The sequence below is a fragment of the Penaeus monodon genome, chromosome 17, assembly GCF_015228065.2.
Source record: "Penaeus monodon isolate SGIC_2016 chromosome 17, NSTDA_Pmon_1, whole genome shotgun sequence".
NCBI lineage: Eukaryota > Metazoa > Arthropoda > Malacostraca > Decapoda > Penaeidae > Penaeus > Penaeus monodon.
Window position 1 is genome coordinate 19,959,031 of NC_051402.1, and position 20,000 is coordinate 19,979,030.

At 39.7% G+C, this 20,000-nt stretch overlaps 1 protein-coding gene across 1 annotated transcript in view; it reads left to right on the forward strand.

The window, feature by feature from the left end:
• The window catches only part of LOC119583612 (ATP-dependent RNA helicase Ddx1-like), a gene marked incomplete in the record, with an annotated part of 25,906 nt that extends 10,429 nt beyond the window's left edge, over positions 1–15,477 (forward strand). Inside the window, 10 exon segments of the mRNA XM_037932191.1 lie at positions 1,084–1,254; positions 2,845–3,099; positions 5,044–5,166; positions 6,689–6,875; positions 7,065–7,205; positions 10,216–10,365; positions 11,638–11,774; positions 12,277–12,378; positions 12,780–12,900; positions 14,810–15,477. Coding sequence (XP_037788119.1) covers positions 1,084–1,254; positions 2,845–3,099; positions 5,044–5,166; positions 6,689–6,875; positions 7,065–7,205; positions 10,216–10,365; positions 11,638–11,774; positions 12,277–12,378; positions 12,780–12,900; positions 14,810–14,937 — 1,515 coding nt within the window.
• Between the last annotated feature and the right edge of the window lie 4,523 nt (positions 15,478–20,000).

Sequence of the window (20,000 nt, forward strand, 5' to 3'; positions counted from 1 at the left end):
GGATTCATACCCAGTGCACGTAATAACTCCCAATGTGACATCACAACGGTGGGTTTCATGTCACCCGGCCTACAGACATTTTCCCATGATGGCATGTTCATGTCACCCACCCCTCGATCCGGATTTTTTCATGACATGGTGGCACGTCACCTGGATCCAAGGGGTTAATCCCTTTCCCTCCCTCTTTTTACTGAGCCCTGTCCCCTGTCCCACTCTCTTACCCCTAACCCTTTTCCTCTTTAAGTCTCCTGTTTCCCCTTCCCCTCTTAACCTGCCTCCTTGAATACTTACATAAACAATATATGTACATAAACTGACTCTGACCACTTGAATTGTATTATAATTCTGCCACAAGCAGAATTATGGTACAAGATTCTGATTGATAAATAATATGATGCCATTTTTGTGTGTGAGCGTGAGTGTGAGTGTGAGTGTGAGTGTGAGTGTGAGTGTGAGTGTGAGTGTGAGTGTGAGTGTGAGTGTGAGTGTGAGTGTGAGTGTGAGTGTGAGTGAGACAGAGAGACAGAAGAGTGTGAGTATGTGTGAAATTATTTAATCTTTATTTTGTCAATTATCTCCCATTCAAAATGAAGTGACTTGAACTTTGCAATCACATGGAATATAGTTTTGAAACATGATTTTAGATGCCACTTGTCAGTCCATGTAAAATGTTTTGTAATATGACAAGTCTCTAGTCACATGTAATATATTATTGGAGTGTGATATCAAACATAATGAATGAACAGACAAACACAATACAATTCTAATCTAAATGCGCTACTTTATATGTAATGAAAAAGAAGTGTACAATTATGGGTTTTCATGTGGATAATTTGCATGTATAAATACTGTCAAAATAGACTGTTATTTTATATTCTTATAAGTATTGGTGCATCTTATGGCCTGTTAGAAATTATGCCCAGAATACCCGAAGGCAGTGCCAGAAAGTTAGAAGTTTTGTGAGGTAAATTAGAGCTGTGAATCATACCAAATGTAGAAGGAAAGATATAAGAATAGCTGATGAATAAACATGTTAATGTAGCTCTGAGGTAGATAACTTATCATTTTTGTATGGTTTGACAGAATGCAGAGATGTCCTTCAACTTTGGGGCAACAGAATTCAAGTTTCCTCCTAAGGGGGGCTTTATGGCTATCTGTCAGGCTCCTAAGGATTGCACAGTAACCTCAGGCGTCAGAGGCGGAGACAAGCCGCAGAAGGTGGAGAACAATGCCCCTCAGGCCATCATTATTGAGGTAAGGTGTTTTGTTCATTCATTATTTCATTTTTTGGTAGAAGATGAGGATCTTAGTTTGCAGTAGATGATAAGAATTGTTCTTCAGGGCAATCCTTGTTGTTTGGTGCCTCTGTTTGTGATATTTTACTTCAAAGGGGCCTTTTTCATGGCTAACTTTTTTGCATAACAAATTATTCAAAATAATGGTATTTTTGAGCTAAGTTATGGTGCATTGGTGAACTGTTCTCAGAATTTCAAGCACACCTCATGCCACTCACATCTCCCTCCCATGCAGCACTTATTGTAGAGCTGTTGTTCACCTGTGAGTTGATATTTTTACTCCTCATAATCCCAGAAGAACATCAAATAATGATGAAGGCAGCAAAAAGAAGAGAGTATAAGAGTATCTCACTTACCACAAAATGATTCTATACAGCTCTTTGAGAAAGATGTCACACACTCACTCACCTGTGGAAACAAGAGAGTAAAGAAGGCTCTTGACCTCAATTCCCCAACAAGTATATTCCATGCTAGATATTCTCAGAGCCAGTGCTTGAATGGATGTAAAATTTGTATCTATATGGATTTAGATATTCTCAGAGCCCGTGCTTGAAGGGATGTAAAATTTGCATCTATATGGATTGAAGATCAGGAACAGTGCAATCTTCCAGTGAGCCTTATGGCAATGTAGCACAAAGTGAAAGCACTTAATAAAGAAGGAAATGAAGAAGAACAACTTGGCCCAACAGTGATGAGTGTCTCATCTGTGAGGTCAGAGACTGTTTTTGCTGTTATAGAGAACTAAACAAGGAAAAGAAGAGAGATGGCAAACAAGCCTCAATGCATATATAGCTCAATTTGCACTGTGGCATTGTAAGAGGGAGAAGAGATCACCTCCCCTGGCCATTCCAATATGGTTTCTCCATGAACAGCCACCCATGCTCTGCTCCATTGTCAGTCAAGTTCTAGTATTGTGTATATGATTCCCCATGTTATTTTCATGTATTGAAGATTGATTTGTTGATGTGAATCAACCTACTTTTTTTTAGTTATATCTTATAGGAATAATTGTCTCATTTTATGTTTTTATTTACAAATTCGATCTTTCAGACTTGAGTCATAGATTCTGGGTATGATGTAACAACCTACTATTTTATAGTTCAGACTACATAATGTCATATTATTTATTATCTACTTATAGTTAGGTAAATAATATATATAACATGATATTTATATATCAACTATCATCTATTATATATTAAGATATATTAAAATATACATATATATATATACATATATATATATCATATAATATATATATACATACTATACATATATATACATACATATACATATACATACATACATACATACATACATACATACATACATAAATATATATATATATATATATATTATATATATATATTATATATATATATATATATATATGTATATATATATATATATATATATATTATATATATATATATATATATATATATATATATATATATATATATATATATATATATATATACAGAATGGGTAGATGAATAGATGGATAGAGTATGTCTTCTGAAGTTTTCTCATCTCATTTCCCCCACAGCCCTCTCGGGAGCTAGCTGAGCAGACCTTGACTCAACTCAAAATGTTCCACAAACACTTGGACAATCCTGTAGTACGTGACTTGTTGGTGGTAGGTGGCATTCCAGTGAAGGACCAGATTGCAGCTCTCAACTCGGGTATTGACATTGTGTGTGGCACTCCCGGTCGATTGGAGGACCTCATCAACACGGGGCAGCTCTCACTTCAGTCGTGCAAATTTTTTGTACTTGATGAAGCAGATGGTCTATTGAAACAGGTACGGTTTTACACATTTGTTTTTTTACACATTTTAATTTTGCTTTCTTTTATATTGCTTAACATGTTATTGATTTGTTTTATCTATTAATTATCACAGAATTGCTAGGAGGGTAATGTATTCTTTAAAATAAATACACTACGTGAGATGATATTCACAGACAACATATGAGGCTTTTCATCATTTGCAAAGAACCTGAAAACTCTCTTCATTGTAAATTGAAATATAAGTGAATATAATAGATTGGTCAGTTGAATTAAAATGTATGAATTTGAAAGTTCTAACATGTTTCAGTTAGTGTTATTTGTAGGTATAGTCAGTACATTTCTACTGACTTATTTCATACCTAATTATTGCTCATGACTAATTCTTAGACTTCAATATTGGTAATATCGAAGTCCAATATTACCAATATATATGTTATATTCTCACACACACACACACACACACACACACACACACACACACACACACACACACACACACACACACACACACACACACACACACACACACACACACACACACACACTCTCTCTCTCTCTCTCTCTCTCTCTCTCTCTCTCTCTCTCTCTCTCTCTCTCTCTCTCTCTCTCTCTCTCTCTCTCTCTCCTCTCTCCCTCTCTCCCTCTCTCCCTCTCTCCCCCTCTGTAAGCTAATGAGTGGCAAACTTTTAATGCTTTAAAGTAAAATCAAATATAAATACTCCCTCTTGTTTGTATGTGATATCTGGGAGGGTAGTTAGAAATCCACATAAAATATGTTATGGTATTATTATTATTTCAAACATAAAGAAACAGTCCTAACAAAGTGGCTTTGTTTGAGAATTTCTGAATAGGATATTTCCATGAAAGTAATTCAGATTCTGGGTGTACACTGGATATACCTTATGTGCTTATAAGGGAGGCTGTTTGCCAGCAACCATAAGAGTATTATTGCATTAGTGCATAGCATATGTGGATAATGTCACTTGGTAAAAAGCATTATTTGTAATGAATACTGACTTCGCAATGCAATCTAGTGAGTCTGGAGTGTGAATTTGGAAACCTAGTTGTCACTTACCTATGTCTTATGCTTACCTATGTCTCACTACACTTGCACTTTATTAAATCTTCCTTATTTAAAACCTTTTTCTTACTTTGATTTTCAATAAGCATATAATGCCACTCAAGGTAAAATGCACAGGATTTGCAATCAAGTGTGCCAACAGTGAAGTAGTTAGCATATACAAGCCTGCATCTGCACATTATTTATTTCCTTGGAAGGGGGAACCAGTTTCAAGGAAATTCTTTAATGCATTGGTATTAACCCAGTGCTGATGGGAGCTTTGTGTGCCAAACTAAACCATACACAAGGCACAATGTGCATTCAGTCTTTAGTTTGTAAATTACTACTTGAAAGACTGTACCTCCAAAATCACTACAGTAACACCTAGACAAGTGAAAAATTGTTTAGATCTGTCTCAATGTACATGACATTGTAGTTCATTAAACATGCCACCTGGAAAGGAGTCTAGTCATGCTGTGGCATGTTTGTATAGTACCCAGTAGGAGAGGGTAAAAGCATATGTAATGTATAAGGACACATTAGTATCATAAAGAATTATGAAAGGGATATGTAGAAAAGCCTATAAAAAAGTTCATTTAGCATGTAGCTAAAACCTTGGTTCCCTGCAAACAAAAAATTTAATAATTTCATTACTAATTTTGTTTTCTGAAAAAAGTTAGAGAGATGATATATAATACACAAAAATGATCAGTTTAGATCTTCTAACAAGACCACATCTTTAGAACACAAGCTAAAAGAAAGTTCCAGGGTATGTTTGACTTTTGGTATAGAAATTTGGTCTTGTTTAGAAATATATTAAAGGTTAATTTTTATTGGAACTTGTAGCATTATGAATTTTACATTATAAACAATTGTGAAATTAATTTTTTTTTTCAGGGACATGAACGCCTCGTTAATAACATCCACAGTGCCATCCCAAAGATCACATCTGATGGAAAGAGGCTCCAGATGATTGTCTGTTCTGCTACACTGCATTCCTTTGAGGTCAAGCGTATGGCTGTAAGTAACCACTGTATCAAGAATTCTGTTTTAAAAGGTTTATGATTGAAGAAATGCTGCTTTGACTGTTTGTCAAAAAATCTGTGTGACTGCAAAGTAATGCCAGTGGTGAAAATTATGCATTAATGTATGTAACAATTTTGCAAGAAAATCTGATTAGAGTCATTTGGCATTAAGGAAGGGGCTTTTCCACTATTTCTGTTAATAAATGAGTGTGGAGGGTAGGATCCATAGGCCATGACTGGAAGAGCAGCAGCTCCTGGGAGGATCCTATTTCCATGCTCCGGATCCTATTTCTGGCTGCTGTAACTGGCAGCACAGGCTCTATTACAGAAAATTGAATATTACAAAAATATTTTAACAATGACAAATAACAAAATATTAATTATTGTTTTTATTATTGCACTGAGTTCTGGATTACCTAGAGAGATGATATGGAGTCTGTGCAAGAAAAACAGTCTATTACCATCTGGAGACAGCAAATCAAATGACAAATATGACATTAGAAAAGGACAAATATGCTAAAAATACTTGTGCAGAAAAAGAGAAAATAATATTGCAAAGGGGAGGCGTGAAGTGTCAAGACTCCTAGCCTCCCCATTGCAATGTTATAATCTCTTTTTCTACACAAACATTTTATGCCTTTTTGCTATTTTCCAAGATCTGTATTTGCCGTTTTGATATTTAGTATGAAGATGGTAATAGAATGTTTTCCTTGCACAGAGTACACATTGTCTCTCAAGGTGGTTTGTAGCTCTGTCCAGTAACAATAACAGTTAGCAACATTTTGTTATTTGTGTAATTTTTAAGATATTTTTGTAATATTCAATTTTCTGTGATACGGCTTGTGCTGCCAGTCATGTAGGGCTGGAATAGGCTCCTGAGCTTGGAAACTGTCCACCCTGGAGCCGGCACTCTTCCATTCATGACTCATGGATGGCACATTCTGCACTCATTTACCACTCTAAAAGATGCACTGAGCCTAATCACCCTGCAAGAGTTTTGTGCACTTGTGGTAAGTCATTCCCATCGCCCTGGCCTTTATTTGAAATTCTCATGATTGCATGTTCCTGTCACCCCAGGCCCTCAGCCAAAATTTTCATGATAGCACAACCATGTCACCTAGATCCAAGGGGTTAATTGTAAAATGTTTCATGACACTTCTGTCATAATGTTTTTCTATGGCCTTACTATAAGTGAACTGTTAAAATGTTTTATTTTCAGTATATAATCCTTCAGTGATATGTATATCATGTAAATTCTTGTTACATATAAATAATCATATCTCACTAAAGTGATTTTGAGCAAGTTGTATGTAATCAGTTATGAAAGACATTTGGAGATTTTGGCACTGAAAAGATTTATATATAATATATTTCAATATATATGAGGAAAAGTTGACATGTCCTTCAAAATGCCTTAGCTTCAAATAGTCAAATTCTCAGGTTTGGGGAATAAAGAGGAAGCATTTTCATTGAACATAATATCAGACTATGATGTGTCTCCTTGTCTCCCCTCCAAGGAACGCCTGATGCACTTCCCAACTTGGGTTGACCTTAAGGGAGAAGATGCTGTTCCTGAGACTGTTCACCATGTTGTTGTAACAGTTGACCCACGTGCTGACACCACCTGGTCCACCTTGCGACGCCATATCCCCACGGACGGAGTGCACCAGAAGGACAATGTGCGGCCAGGAAACAATACGCCAGGTACGTGTGTGAGGGAAGGGAAGGAAATGGTATGTCTCCTTGGTGGCTCTCTGTGTATTCTTAAGTAAAGTTGTACTCATTATTAAACTTTTAGATTTACCGACTGGTAATGTGATTCAGTCATTAGTAGTGTAATTCAATGACACAATGATCAATGATTATTAACTGCTGTCTCTCTTCCTTGGTCAGAAACCCTGAGTGAAGCTGTGAAGATGCTGAAAGGAGAGTACTGTCTGAAAGCCATTGACACCCACAAGATGGACAAAGCTCTGATCTTCTGCCGCACAAAGCTTGACTGTGATAATCTAGAGCGCTATTTCAATCAAATTGGTATGTATATCTGGTCAAGCACATTAGTGACTAATTTTTGTGTATTTATTAACACATTCCCCACATGCATGTAGACATGCCATAGCCACCTTTTGGTGGAGGCATAAATAGTATGCATAGCTACCATTATAAATTTTGATCATCTGACGTACAGAATGTTTTTGCAATGGTACACAATAGTGCTTTTAATAGAAGGGCAAGATAAATATGTATTTCATATTTTTGTGTGTCTTGTAATTAGATGCTATACCTATAAAAGGGACTAATTCACTTTAGTTGCAAAATTTACTTCTAGGTGTTATTGCAGTTGGAAGGTTGATCACTGTCATTGAAATATATATGCCAGTTATTGTCTCTGTAAGACAGGTCATTGCACATTGCCTCATAGTTACATGGCCTTTGTGGGAGCAGCACCTGATCTAATTATCATTACCACTAGGTTTTCTATAGTAGTTTCCTCATTGTTTACAATGAGGTAACTACTTGCTGCCAAGCTAGGAGCAGCAGCAATCCACAGCCAGAGGTTATCTTCAAGGATAGAGGAGCCACTGCCTCATTGGTATCTTTTGACTGGTGAGGTTGATTCTGGGGATGACATTGTGCCTCAGATGTGTACTGAAAGGATGACAGCAATGGAAGTAGCAGCATTGAGAGTTACTTTTAATTTGACAGTGAGCCATGGCATGATACAACAAATTATGATGAGCTCTTATCTGCCTGTAGGGCTTTCCAATATCTACTGGCCTCCAGCATGGATGACCTGTTGGCTATCATTGTGGAGGAAATAAATCTGGGTCGAATGGCTTTTGTAATTCATTGTTTGTGACTCCTGCTATCCCTGACACCATGCAAATGGCTGCTTTGATCACATGTCGGCCTATATCCACTTCTGTGATAGTGATGCTCTTCACAATGAAGCGTATTGGTTGTGGAAGTTGGGCCAAGTAATCAGCAACCAAAGTAAGCAGTTCCAGACAGCCTTCATACCTTACCATAAAGTGACATTTTTATTAGAGGATCTTTGGAATTTCAGAAAACAACTGCAGTATATTACCTTAAACACAAACAAGGGGGGCAAAGTGTGACCTGAAGATGTATAAATTTTGTGTCAGCAATGGACCTACTGCCAGATACACCTCTGCCCTCAGACCAGGATAGGTTGACATGATTGCATCTCAGAAAGCAGTCGTTAACTTGACTGAGGCAGCAGGATCATTTAGGAAGGGGTGTGAGTTATCTTTTGATAACTAGTAACCTCTTCCACTACCCTCAGTTGCACCACAAAAACTCCATATGCACTGTGAGGATGTTCTGCAAGCATATGCTGAAGGATTTCAAGGAGTCCAAGATGCAGAGTGTGTAGTAGGTGGTATTGCATCTTCCACTTGAAATGGTCTATATCTCTTTATGGAGTGATTGTGTGGGTGTGAGTGCCCACTGGTATGGCTGGAGGTGATGTGATCAATGGGGGAGCTGGTAGGCTCCTCAGTTGGCTAAGTACTGGGCAGTTCATGTGTTGCTGCTGCTGTTGTCGTGATCTTCTGGAGGATTGGGGAATGCTGATCTTGGTTCCAGAATCTGCAGCTAAAGTACATATGCTGTATAAACGTGCAGGGAACAAGGGGAGCCTGCTGTCCATTGAGCAAGGACATGGCTGTGGACCTGGTGTGACCCAGCCTTGGAAGTATACTGAACTTCAGGTTGTGGGATTGTGCTGCTACTAGTGATCTGCAGTACTGAAGTACAATAGTTGGTGGACAAAAAGTTCATCAACATCCTTTCCACAGTCCATAGCAGTGAGATTAAGATATGGGATGAGTCCACAAGAAGGAACACCATATTGTCAAGCCGCAGGCTATCCTAGACTACCAAGAAAGGATGAAGGGGGTCTACCTTTGTGATCAGCTGGCTGATCACAAAGTATTAAGGGTTATAAAAAGTCTTCTTCCTTTTGGATATGGCAGTAATAAATGCCCATTGTGTTTATAAAGAGCTAGAGGGACTTCAGTGTGGATATCGTTGACAGCTTTTGCCACAGTGCAACAGGGTGACCAATACTTGTGGTATTCTTAATCTACAAAGGCAGTTGTAGATGACAAGTATCGGCAATGCCACAAGTGCTATTGTGTTGGCTACAGAAAAATAATCTGCACATTCTGTGTAGAGTGTACAGTTGGGTGGTTTGTGGCCTGTCATATGAAGGTCAAATATTAAAAGATAAGAGGAGGGCTTTTGTACAGAATTAGGATATCTCTGTATTTTTTATTCATTTTTATATTTATATTTTCTACATCAGCTTCTTATACAAAAGAAGTAAAGTAAATGTGAATTCTTACTTATTTTTTTCTCTCTGATGAACCAGATGCCATTGTTACACCATAGCACACTGATGTAGTTGTAAATGTATGACCATATTAATAATGCCAGTCGTATTCCTCGTATATCTTGTCACGACTTCCTAAAAAAAGTTAGGTTTATGCACTTTTTTTTTCTAAGAATAAAAAATATCATAGCTGGCCTCTTCCTAGGGCTGTTAAATAATACTGCAGGAATGCCCAAGTCTAAATAAACTACCAGTTGGGAATAATCTCCCATCATTGGGACACTTAGTTGTATTTGTTGGTTAATAAAGCTTTTTTTCTTTATTTAATTATTCATTACATATTTTTACTTTTTTTATTAGTTCTCTATTATTTTTTTCATTATTCAATATCTTAGTTTACTGTATTGTTTATTTATCTTTTTTTCATTCTATAGAATTGCATATATGATGAAATAACCATGTTTATTTAGAATTACAATAGATTAAAAATCCTCTTTAAATATCTTATATATTCTTGCAAATATGTACTGCTATATAATGAATTGTAGGTGTTCCCTATACTTTGTTTTTTTTTCTTTTACATTATCAATCATTTTTTTCTGGTTCCTCACTTACTGTGTGTGAGGAACTATTTTATAGGATCCCTACTTTCAAGTATTGTGAAATGCAACATATTCTAAATTGCAGGTGGAGGACCCAAGAATCCTGCCAATCCCTACTCTTGTGTATGCCTCCATGGTGATCGTAAGCCCAACGAACGCAAAGCCAATCTTGAAACCTTCAAGAATGGGCGAGTCAGGTTCCTCATTTGCACTGATGTTGCTGCCCGTGGAATTGGTAAGTGCAAGGACCTATTACGCAGAGTTTGTTTTAGCGTTAGGCTTTTTGATAGTCCAAGGGTTTAAATGTTGGCTTCATTAAAAAATGACAACAGTAAGGGCAGAATTAATAATAATAAAAAAAAATGGTGGACCTTGTCAACTTTTACTTTCACAATATGTGCAATGTTAGTACTAGCAATTTTTAAAGCTTTTATCAAATCTATCTCGTCCTATTTGCAAGACTGTTATCTGTGTTGTGTAAACACCTACTGAATTTGCAATATATTAAAGAATTAAAGAAAATAAATGCATGTTCTTATTTAAAATATCAACAAGTAAAGAATATATTTATGATAAAGAAATTTAGAGAATCAATGAATATGTTCAAATTTATCTAACGATTTTTGAAATCTTAAAGGATATCATATCTTTTGGTAAAAAATGCACTCAAAGTTTGTGGGGAGCTTCTTCAGATTAAGGGACAAAGTTCATGCCTTAATGCTATGAAAACTGTAAACCTGCCAGCTAGTCTATCCTCATGCTTTCAGCAAAAGGGAAATCATAGGTGCTTGTATTTCAAGAGCTCGGTTTTACACACCAGCTGGAAAATGTATATTTTATTGCCTTCTATCAGGTATATAGAGCAGCAGTGAGCACAAGGTTGAAAATGTTCCCTTAACATATGAATGAAAATAGGTATAGACGTACTATTAACATGTAAGCAAACCCATGTAAAGCAACAAAATCATATTTTATAATTTAGAATATTAGAATATGAATTTAGATGTATTTGTAAGTATGTATTTATATAAACAGTGAGAAAAAAATTATAGGATCTAACTCTGTGTAAGGTAATAGTATGGTGTTTGGAGGGAGTGTGGAAGAGTACGAGATGGAGATTTGCTTAATAAAATGATCCCTACAGTGCCAGAATTACTAATTCATGCATACTGCATTCCAGAGGCTAGAAAGCATGACAATGATTGACTTAAGAAGGGGATGGATCTGCACTGGGAAAGAGTCTTGAAAGTAATATGGGTATGGTTGGAGGTAACTTGCTAAGCAGTACAAGAGATATCAATGTAAAAAGGAGGAGGAGTGGAGGAATAGGAAGAGATGGTAGGAAGATAAAATACAGAGAATGGAAGGGAAGAGGAAAAAGAGAGAGAGATAGGAGAAAGAGGATAAGAGAGAAGAAATAGAAACAGATAAAGAAATGGAGGAAGATCAGCAGGTATTATTATATTAAACAAGAAAGCCACTTGACAAATTTATCACTCACTTGCAGATGTCAGTGGCCTGCCCTTCATTATCAATGTGACTCTGCCGGATGAGAAGAGCAACTACGTACATCGCATTGGCCGTGTGGGCCGAGCAGAGAGGATGGGTTTGGCTATCTCCATTGTTGCAGCTGTGCCAGAGAAAGTAAGTTGGTGGAGCAGTGTGTGTGAATGGTTATGGATGTGAGCGAGTGAAGGAAGAAATGTAAGAAAGTGAGTTGAGTGAAGGAACTGTTGCATGTGAGAGAATTAGTATGCATGGATGGAGAGTGAAAGCTATGTTACTAAACAAATGAAGGAGTGTGAGTGTGTGTGAAGAAGTTAAGAGTTTGTGTCTCTTCTACACTGGTAGGATTTTCAGATTAGAATTAAAGAGAGGTCTTGATTATGGTAGTAACAGTAGTGGAATGTAAACAGTAATTTGGACAGATTTACATTTGAGAAAAGCTACAGTTCTTTTTTTCTGTCCTTGCTGCTATACTCAAAATGGAAACAAAGTTAATATGCTTGTGTGACTTCACGACTGTGTGTATTTGCATAAGTGATGAGCTAGAATGCATAGTAATGTTGTAATCCATGGGATGTAAATAAGACAATTGCCAATCCATTCATTGGATTTCAATTCATCACCAAATTTCTCACTTAAGGTGTGGTACCATGGTGAATGGTGTCCAACGAGAGGACGCAACTGCTACAACACTCGCTTGACGACAGAAAAAGGCTGTTGTACGTGGTATAATGAACCCCAGGTGAGAATGCTTATTTTTTCTGGCTAATTACTTGATTACTTGGTGTCTTTAGTTTTTGTATTTGGTTATTTCTTCTGTTTGAATTATGTTAATAATATGTCATTTAATAATAGCAGTATACAAGTAGTTTCTACAAGCAGTTATCATTTCATTTCTTACACTTCTTTAATATCATATTGTATTACTGACTTTTTTCCCCCTAATTTCTGAATCTGTATAGAAAGTTTTTTATGGTCATGCAAGTGAATTTATAAAATGTGTTGTATAGAAACCCATTATTTTCGCACACACGTTTTCATGTATGCAAACACAACCAGTAATATTGTAAAAGCGTGCAAGAAAGACCTATTAAGATTCAGACTTCACCAGGAGAAGGTTTCAAGATTATCCTCTCCCCTCAGTACTTGGCTGACATTGAGGAGCACCTGGGGGTGACCATCCAGCAGGTGGACAAGGAGATGAAGGTCCCCGTGGACGAATTTGACGGGAAGGTTGTCTACGGCGAGAAGAGAGCGGCCGCGGGTGAGTGCAGCGAAAGGGAAGGGCTGTGGCTTTGTGGGCTTTGTGGGGCTGTGGCTTTGTGGGGGGCTTTGTTATTTCTGGTTTTGTATTATTTATCATCCTCCTACTCCCTCTTTCTCTCTTTATCTCTCTCCTCCTCTCTTCTCCTCTCTTCTCCTCTCTTTTCCTCTCTCCTCCTTTCTCCTCCTCTCTTTTCTTCTCTTCTCTCTTCTCTCTTTTCCTCTTATTTTCTCTCCTTATTTCTTTTCCTCTCTCCTCGTCTCTTCCCCTCTCTTCCTCCTCCCCCTTCCTTTTCTCCCTCTGTTCCCTCTTCTACCTCTTCTGCCTTTTCTACCTCTTCTCCCTCTTCTTCCTCCCCCTTCCTCTTCCTCCTCTTCTTCCTCCCCCTTCCTCTTCCTCCTCTTCTCCCTCTTCTTCCTCCCCCTTCCTCTTCCTCCTCTTTCTCCCTCTTCTTCCTCCCCTTCCTCTTCTCCTCCTCTTCTCTCCTCCTTCTCTTCTCCTCCCCTTCCTCTCCTCCTCTCTCTCCCTCTCTTCCTCCCCCCCTCTCCTCTTCCCCTCTTCTTCCTCTCCCCTCCTCCTCCTCCTCTCCTCCCCTCTCCTCCCCTTCCCCCTGCTTCCCTCTCCCATCCCTGTCTTCCTCCACCTCCCCCCACTCTTTCTTCTCCTCTTTCCTTCTCCCTCTTTCTTTCCCCCCCTCCTTATCTCTACACTCACTCCCCTCCTCCTCCTCACCACCACCCCCTCACCCCACCACCTCCTCCACCTTCCACCCTCACCTCCTCCACCCCACCATCCCCATCCTCCCCCCACCACCCCCCCCTCCTCCCATCCCTCCCCCCCTCCCCCCCTCCCCCCCCTCCCCTCCCCTCCCCCCCTCACCCCCCCCCCCTCCCCTCCTCCCACCCTCCCCCCTCCCACCTCCACCATCTTCACCTCCACCACCACCACCACCATCACCACCACCACCACCTCCCACCTCACCACCACCTCACCTCACCACCACCACCACCACCCCCCACCACCACCACACACCCACCACCACCACCACCCACCACCACCACCACCACCTCACCACCCCCTCACCACCACCACCACCCCCACCCACCACCCACCTCACCACCACCACCACCACCACCACCACCCCTTCACCACCACTTTCACCACCACCTTCACTTTCACCACCACCTCCACCTTCACCCCACCTCCACCTTCACCACCACCACCACCTTCACCACCATCACCTCCACCACCATCACCACCACCTCCACCTTCACACCACCACCACCCCCTCCACCCCCTCCTCCACCCCTCCTCCATCACCCCCTCCTCCACCCCCCCTCTACCCCCTCCTCCCCTTCCTCCTCCTCCTCCTCCTGCTCTTCCTCTTCCTCTTCCTCTTCCTCTTCCTCTTCCTCTTCCTCTTCCTCTTCCTCTTCCTCTCTCCCCTCCTCCTCCTCCTCCTCCTCCTCCTCCTCCTCCTCCTCCTCCTCCTCCCCTCTTCCTCTCTCCTCCTTCTCTCCTCTTCTCTTCCTCCTTCCTCCTCTCCTCTCTCTTCCTCCCTCCTCCATCCTCCTTCCTCCTCCTCTCCTCCTCCTCCTCCTCCTCCTTCCTCCTCCTCCTCCTCCTCCTCCTCCTCTTCCTCCTTCTCCTCTTCCTCCTTCTCCTCCTCTTCCTCCTCCTCCTTCCTCCTTCTCCTCCCTCTTCCTCCTTCTCCTCCTCTTCCTCCTTTCTCCTCCTCTTCCTCCTTTCTCCTCCTCTTCCTCCTTTCTCCTCCTCTTCCTCCTTCTCTTCCTCTTCCTCCTTCTCTTCCTTTTCCTCCTCCTCTGCTTAATCCTCCTCCTCCTAGGAATGTGTTGTAATAAAATACACTTTTACTCAACCAATTAAATTTGGTCTTTTACTCTTCTAGGTTCAAACTACCAGACGCATGTGGAGCAGCTCGCACCTGCTGTGAAGGAGCTAGCAGAACTAGAGCGACAAACGCAGACCATCTACCTGAAACGTCAGTATGGAAAGGAGTATCCCTGGACACGATAAGGCCAATTATAGTATTAAAATTTTTCTCTTGTAATTTCTTATTGCTATTATAACAAAATGGAAAGCAAGTGCTCAATGTTTGATATTACAAATATATCACTCCCATTTATCTTCCATGTTATTAGTATTGCAGTTACATGTTATTTGGTAGCTAATCAAGTAATAGATATTTGTGAGCTGCTATCATTGTGGTTTTGTTTAATACATTTAGTTTTCAGTTCGTGAGGCATTATCACGATGGTTTGGTTTTCCATTATTTTTATTTTTTATCCTTTCATTATTATATGCTGTGTAATCCAAGCTAAGGTCTCATTGTGTGAATTATGACATGCTTTAAATGTAGAGATCAAACTCATATTTGAAGTTCAGACAAGTTACATGTGAAGGGTACTACGGAACAAATTGTAATGGAGTGAAAATGTATTTGATGTATCTCGCATGTTTTGGCTGTGCCATCTTCCTGCTTTTCCTATGTGATTGAGGCACAAGTGTGTCATTTGCCAATCATGGTTGGCAGTTAAAATAAATGATGCAAGAAATCATTGCTTTTTAATATCTTATGAATGGCACATGAATGATATGGTATTTAAAGCATCTTTGGTTCTAGGTTCACCTTTTTAGATGTTTTCGTTTGATTTGATGTTGATTCTGGTTTATATTTTTTACTGTTTTTTTATCAGTCTGATAAGGGTGGAAGTAAAAATTAAGTAATTATGTAACTGGTAGAAACAGAAATATGTAAGATTTATGTTTAAAGCCACAAAGGAATTATATATGTAAAAAGGAAGTAGAAGAAAAAAAATGAAGGATTTTTGACAAATTATGGTTAATTGTGACATTCAAGAGAAAGTATTGATTTGTTATCTAGAAATTAACTGTTTATCGTCAACAAGTAATTTAGTTTTTGTATTTTCTTTTTTTGTAATATGGGGAAACCTTATATCTAATTGCCCAAAGTAAAGATTATGAAATAGTAATGAATATGATGAAATATGACAAGACCAAAATGGTCACTAGTGCTGATGAGTCATTCTTGTGCCAAAACGTATTAAATTGAATCCTTTCCTTAATGAAAAGCAGAAAAAAGAATAGTCAGAGAAAGAAAGAAGAGAGAGAGAGAGAGAGAGAGAGAGAGAGAGAGAGAGAGAGAGAGAGAGAGAGAGAGAGAGAGAGAGAGAGAGAGAGAGGACCAGATGTAGCAAGTGCAAAAAGCAATCTGCACATAACATGTGTATGACATGTCCTGTGTATACAAAGGCATTGGACTCCTCCCATTTCTATTTCCCCTTTTGCTTGCCCTCTTCCCCTTTTCTCCCTCTCCCTTTCCTTCTCCTTCTCCTCCTCCTCCTCCTCCTCCTCTCCTCCTCCTCCTCCTCCTCCTCCTCCTCCTCCTCCTCCTCCTCCTCCTCCTTCTTCTCCTTCTCCTTCTCCTTCTCCTTCCTTCCTCCTTCTCCTTCTCCTTCTCCTTCTCCTCTCCTTCCCTTTCCCCTTTTCCTTCTCCTTTCCTTCTCCTTCTCCTTCTCCTTCTCCTTTCTCTCCTCCTCCTTCTCCTCTCCTCCTTCCTCCTCTTCTTCCTTCTTTTCCTTCTCCTTCTCCTTCTCCTTCTCCTTCTCCTTCTCCTTCCCCTTCCCCTCTCCTTCCCCTTCTCCTTCTCCTTCTCCTTCTCCTTCTCCTTCTCCTTCTCCTTCTTCTCCTCCTTCTCCTTCTCCTTCTCCTTCTCCTTTTTCTTCTTCTTTTTCTTCTTCTTCTTCTTCTTCTTCTTCTTCTTCTTCTTCTTCTTCTTCTTCTCCTCCTCCTCCTCCTCCTCCTCCTCCTCCTCCATCCTCTCTTATTCTTCCTCTTCCCCTTCCTCTTTCATTTCCTCTCCTCCCTCTCCATTTATCTTCCTCTCTTCCTCTCCCTCTTCTTCTTCTCCTCCTCCTCCTCCCTCCCAACCCTTTTCCTCTCCCTCTCCCTGTCCCTTTTCTCCCTCTCCATTCTTACCCCTCTCATCCATCCCTCTTCCTCTATCCTCCCTCTTTTTCTCCTTTTGCTTTTTCTCCCTCTCACTCACCCTTTATCTCTATTTTTTTCTGTCTCTCTTTATTTCTGCTTCTGTCTATCTATCTATCACTGTCTCTTATCTGTATCTCTGCCGTTATCACTTATGCTTGTCTTTGCCTCTTTCCCCATTATGTCTATCTCCATTTCTGTCTCAATCCGGCTGTCTCTTTCTCTATTTATAGCTATATCTATATATCTATATACCTGTCTTAATTTTGTCTCTATCTCTATCTCTGTCTCTAACCATATCCATACATAGAGAGAAATTGCTGTCTCTCTATCTACTTCTATTTTCATCATTGCCTCAGTCTCTTCTGTGTCTCTATCCGATTCTATCTCTTATTACGTTCATGCTATATCTGTATCCACACACTTGTATTTTTCTTTTTTCGGCTTCTATCTCAACTTTAATTTGAATTTCCATTTGCTGCTTTTCTTTCTAATTGTTGTTCCATTTACTTTCTTCCATCTTCATTTCTATGCCTCTATTTTTCCCCCTTTTTACAAAAAAAAAATTGTCTTTTTATCTCCCTCTCTCCCGTTCTGCTGGGTCTGCCTAAGTCAAGGGCTGAGGTCACTTGTGGCGGCGCTGGTATTGGAACGGCCCGAGGACTGACGCCATTTTGAGTATAGGAATTAGAAGACTATGTCCGCCATATCGCTCGGCCACCGTGCGACTCTCCCTCGAGGCACCACTGATTCGTCTTTAATCATTTCTGTCTGGACCTGTTTGACTACCATCTCGTTCTTGTGCTGATCCTCGGGTAGGCGCATGACGGCGTCGTCTCGCCGTCTTGTGCACGCTATCCTCGGTCCTTCCTCGTAGTTGCTCTTCCTTGCCCTTTTCTTCCAGCGGTGGCTTTCCCACGGCATCCTGAGGCGACCGGTATCTGTAGCAACGCCATCCGTCGGTAGGATATTTTTTTCACACTTTCTTTGAAAACTGCACTCTCTCTCTCTTTCTCTCTCTCTCTCTCTCTCTCTCTCTCTCTCTCTCTCTCTCTCTCTCTCTCTCTCTCTCTCTCTCTCTCTCTCTCTCTCTCTCTCTCTCTCTCTTTGTATGTCAATAGGTAAGGAAGACGGTAGTAGCAATCCGCGAAGATCACCTTGGAATGCTTGCCGTCTCTGACAGGTAGAGAAGAATGCAACTGTAAGAAGAATAAAGAAGTGCTGGTATGGCGTGTTATTCCCTTGTCACGACTGGCAAAGTCGCGGGCGAAAGTATGTTTGCGGGCAACTTAGATAAATATGTTTGCGGGCAACTTAGATGTTATGACCACGAATTTACTTGAATTCATCATAAATCTTTACCAACATAATAACATGCCCTATTAATGAAAGATTGCAGTATCTTTTGTTCTGCTTTTGTTCTTTTGTTCTCACAAAGAATGATCCACAAATACGAAGATTAACGTTCATATTAATAATAGGATAATTAGCAAATGGCATTAATATAGAATTATTTCAACTACCACATTGAACTCAACGTGTGATCTGCAACTGATTGTACGCATTAGTGACCGGTGACATGAAAAAAATTCTGCAGGATTCCCGTTGCCACACGAGACTTTAAGGCTAAACATTGCACCGCACAATCCACGATTCTACTAAATCTACATTTCCGATTCGGATACACCGAGGTAACTACGTCTTTATCGTAAGATTTCATCGACAAGGGTTTTTATGCCCATTATTATTAACGAACTGAATAACGAGGCGGGAAACAATCCTTAAATAACCCGATCTCCTCTGCGAATCTGTGGTGGGCTTGGGTTTTACCAAGGACATGCAAGCGACTTCCAAGAAAATGAGAAGGGTTTAAGTCTAGTCTAAAACCTTAGCCCTGCATTTATGAACGGCCGTAAATACGGGCTCACACCGACTCGAACAAAAGGTGTCAATCGGAATGAATGACTTTGCTTGTTTTACCTACTTCCGTCCTCAACCAAAACGTAGCTCTTTTAGACGGTTTATGCAACCCGGGTTATACCTGGCGTCGCTGTGCACTAATGGTAAGGGGAATATGCTAACGCTAAATAAAATAAATAAACTGATATGGAAATCGCGTTACAACCTCCATCTAAGCGCCAATAGAACGTGTCACCACAGAGTAATGTAACGGTGCTACCCTGTAGTGTTAACAGCTAAAAGCAACCAAAGTACAGGAAAGATGAATTTGTCTCTTAGATTTCCCCCATAGGCAGTGAACGAAGGGAATTTCATGGTCTCGAGGACTCGAGAGGTCGCGTCGGCGTTGATGTGTCTCCGAATGGTTTGCCGCCACCAACTGTGAAAACCTATTTTTGTGTGTAGAAAGACTGGATACTAATCTGGTAGGGCAATGGTAGCTTGGCCGTATGGCTTGACGAAAGAGTATAACACTGGTAACACGCTCAAGGGCACATAACTAGGGAAAGTTTGAGGTGGCAGAGTATGGCCTAGGCCATGGGGCCATGAGCGGGCTGGTGTTGTTCGCAAAATGGTGATGGAAAGCATTCTGCTGCCTAGGTCAAGGGCGCAGGTCACTGTCTTTTCTTTGTGGTGATGCTGATACTGGAACTGCATAGGGGTATTGCCAGAGGGCAGATGCCATTTTGAGTTTAGGAGTTCGTAGGCTGCATGTCCGTCATACTCTCTCTCTCTCTCTCTCTCTCTCTCTCTCTCTCTCTCTCTCTCTATATATATATATATATATATATATATATATATATATATATATATATATATATATATATCTTTTCTTCCCTTTCTCTGTCTTTCTCTTTCATTATAACATCTATTATACAGTCTCCTATTTTGGAAAGCAGGCATTGGTTGCCCTTGAAAGAGTTTTGTATTATGAATTTATAACGTATCATATATTAGTGTATATATAAATTTGTATTTTTATATATATGCACACATATATACATATATACACACACACACACATATATATATGTATATATATATATATATATATATATATATATATATATATATATATATATATATATATTTATATATATATATATGTATAT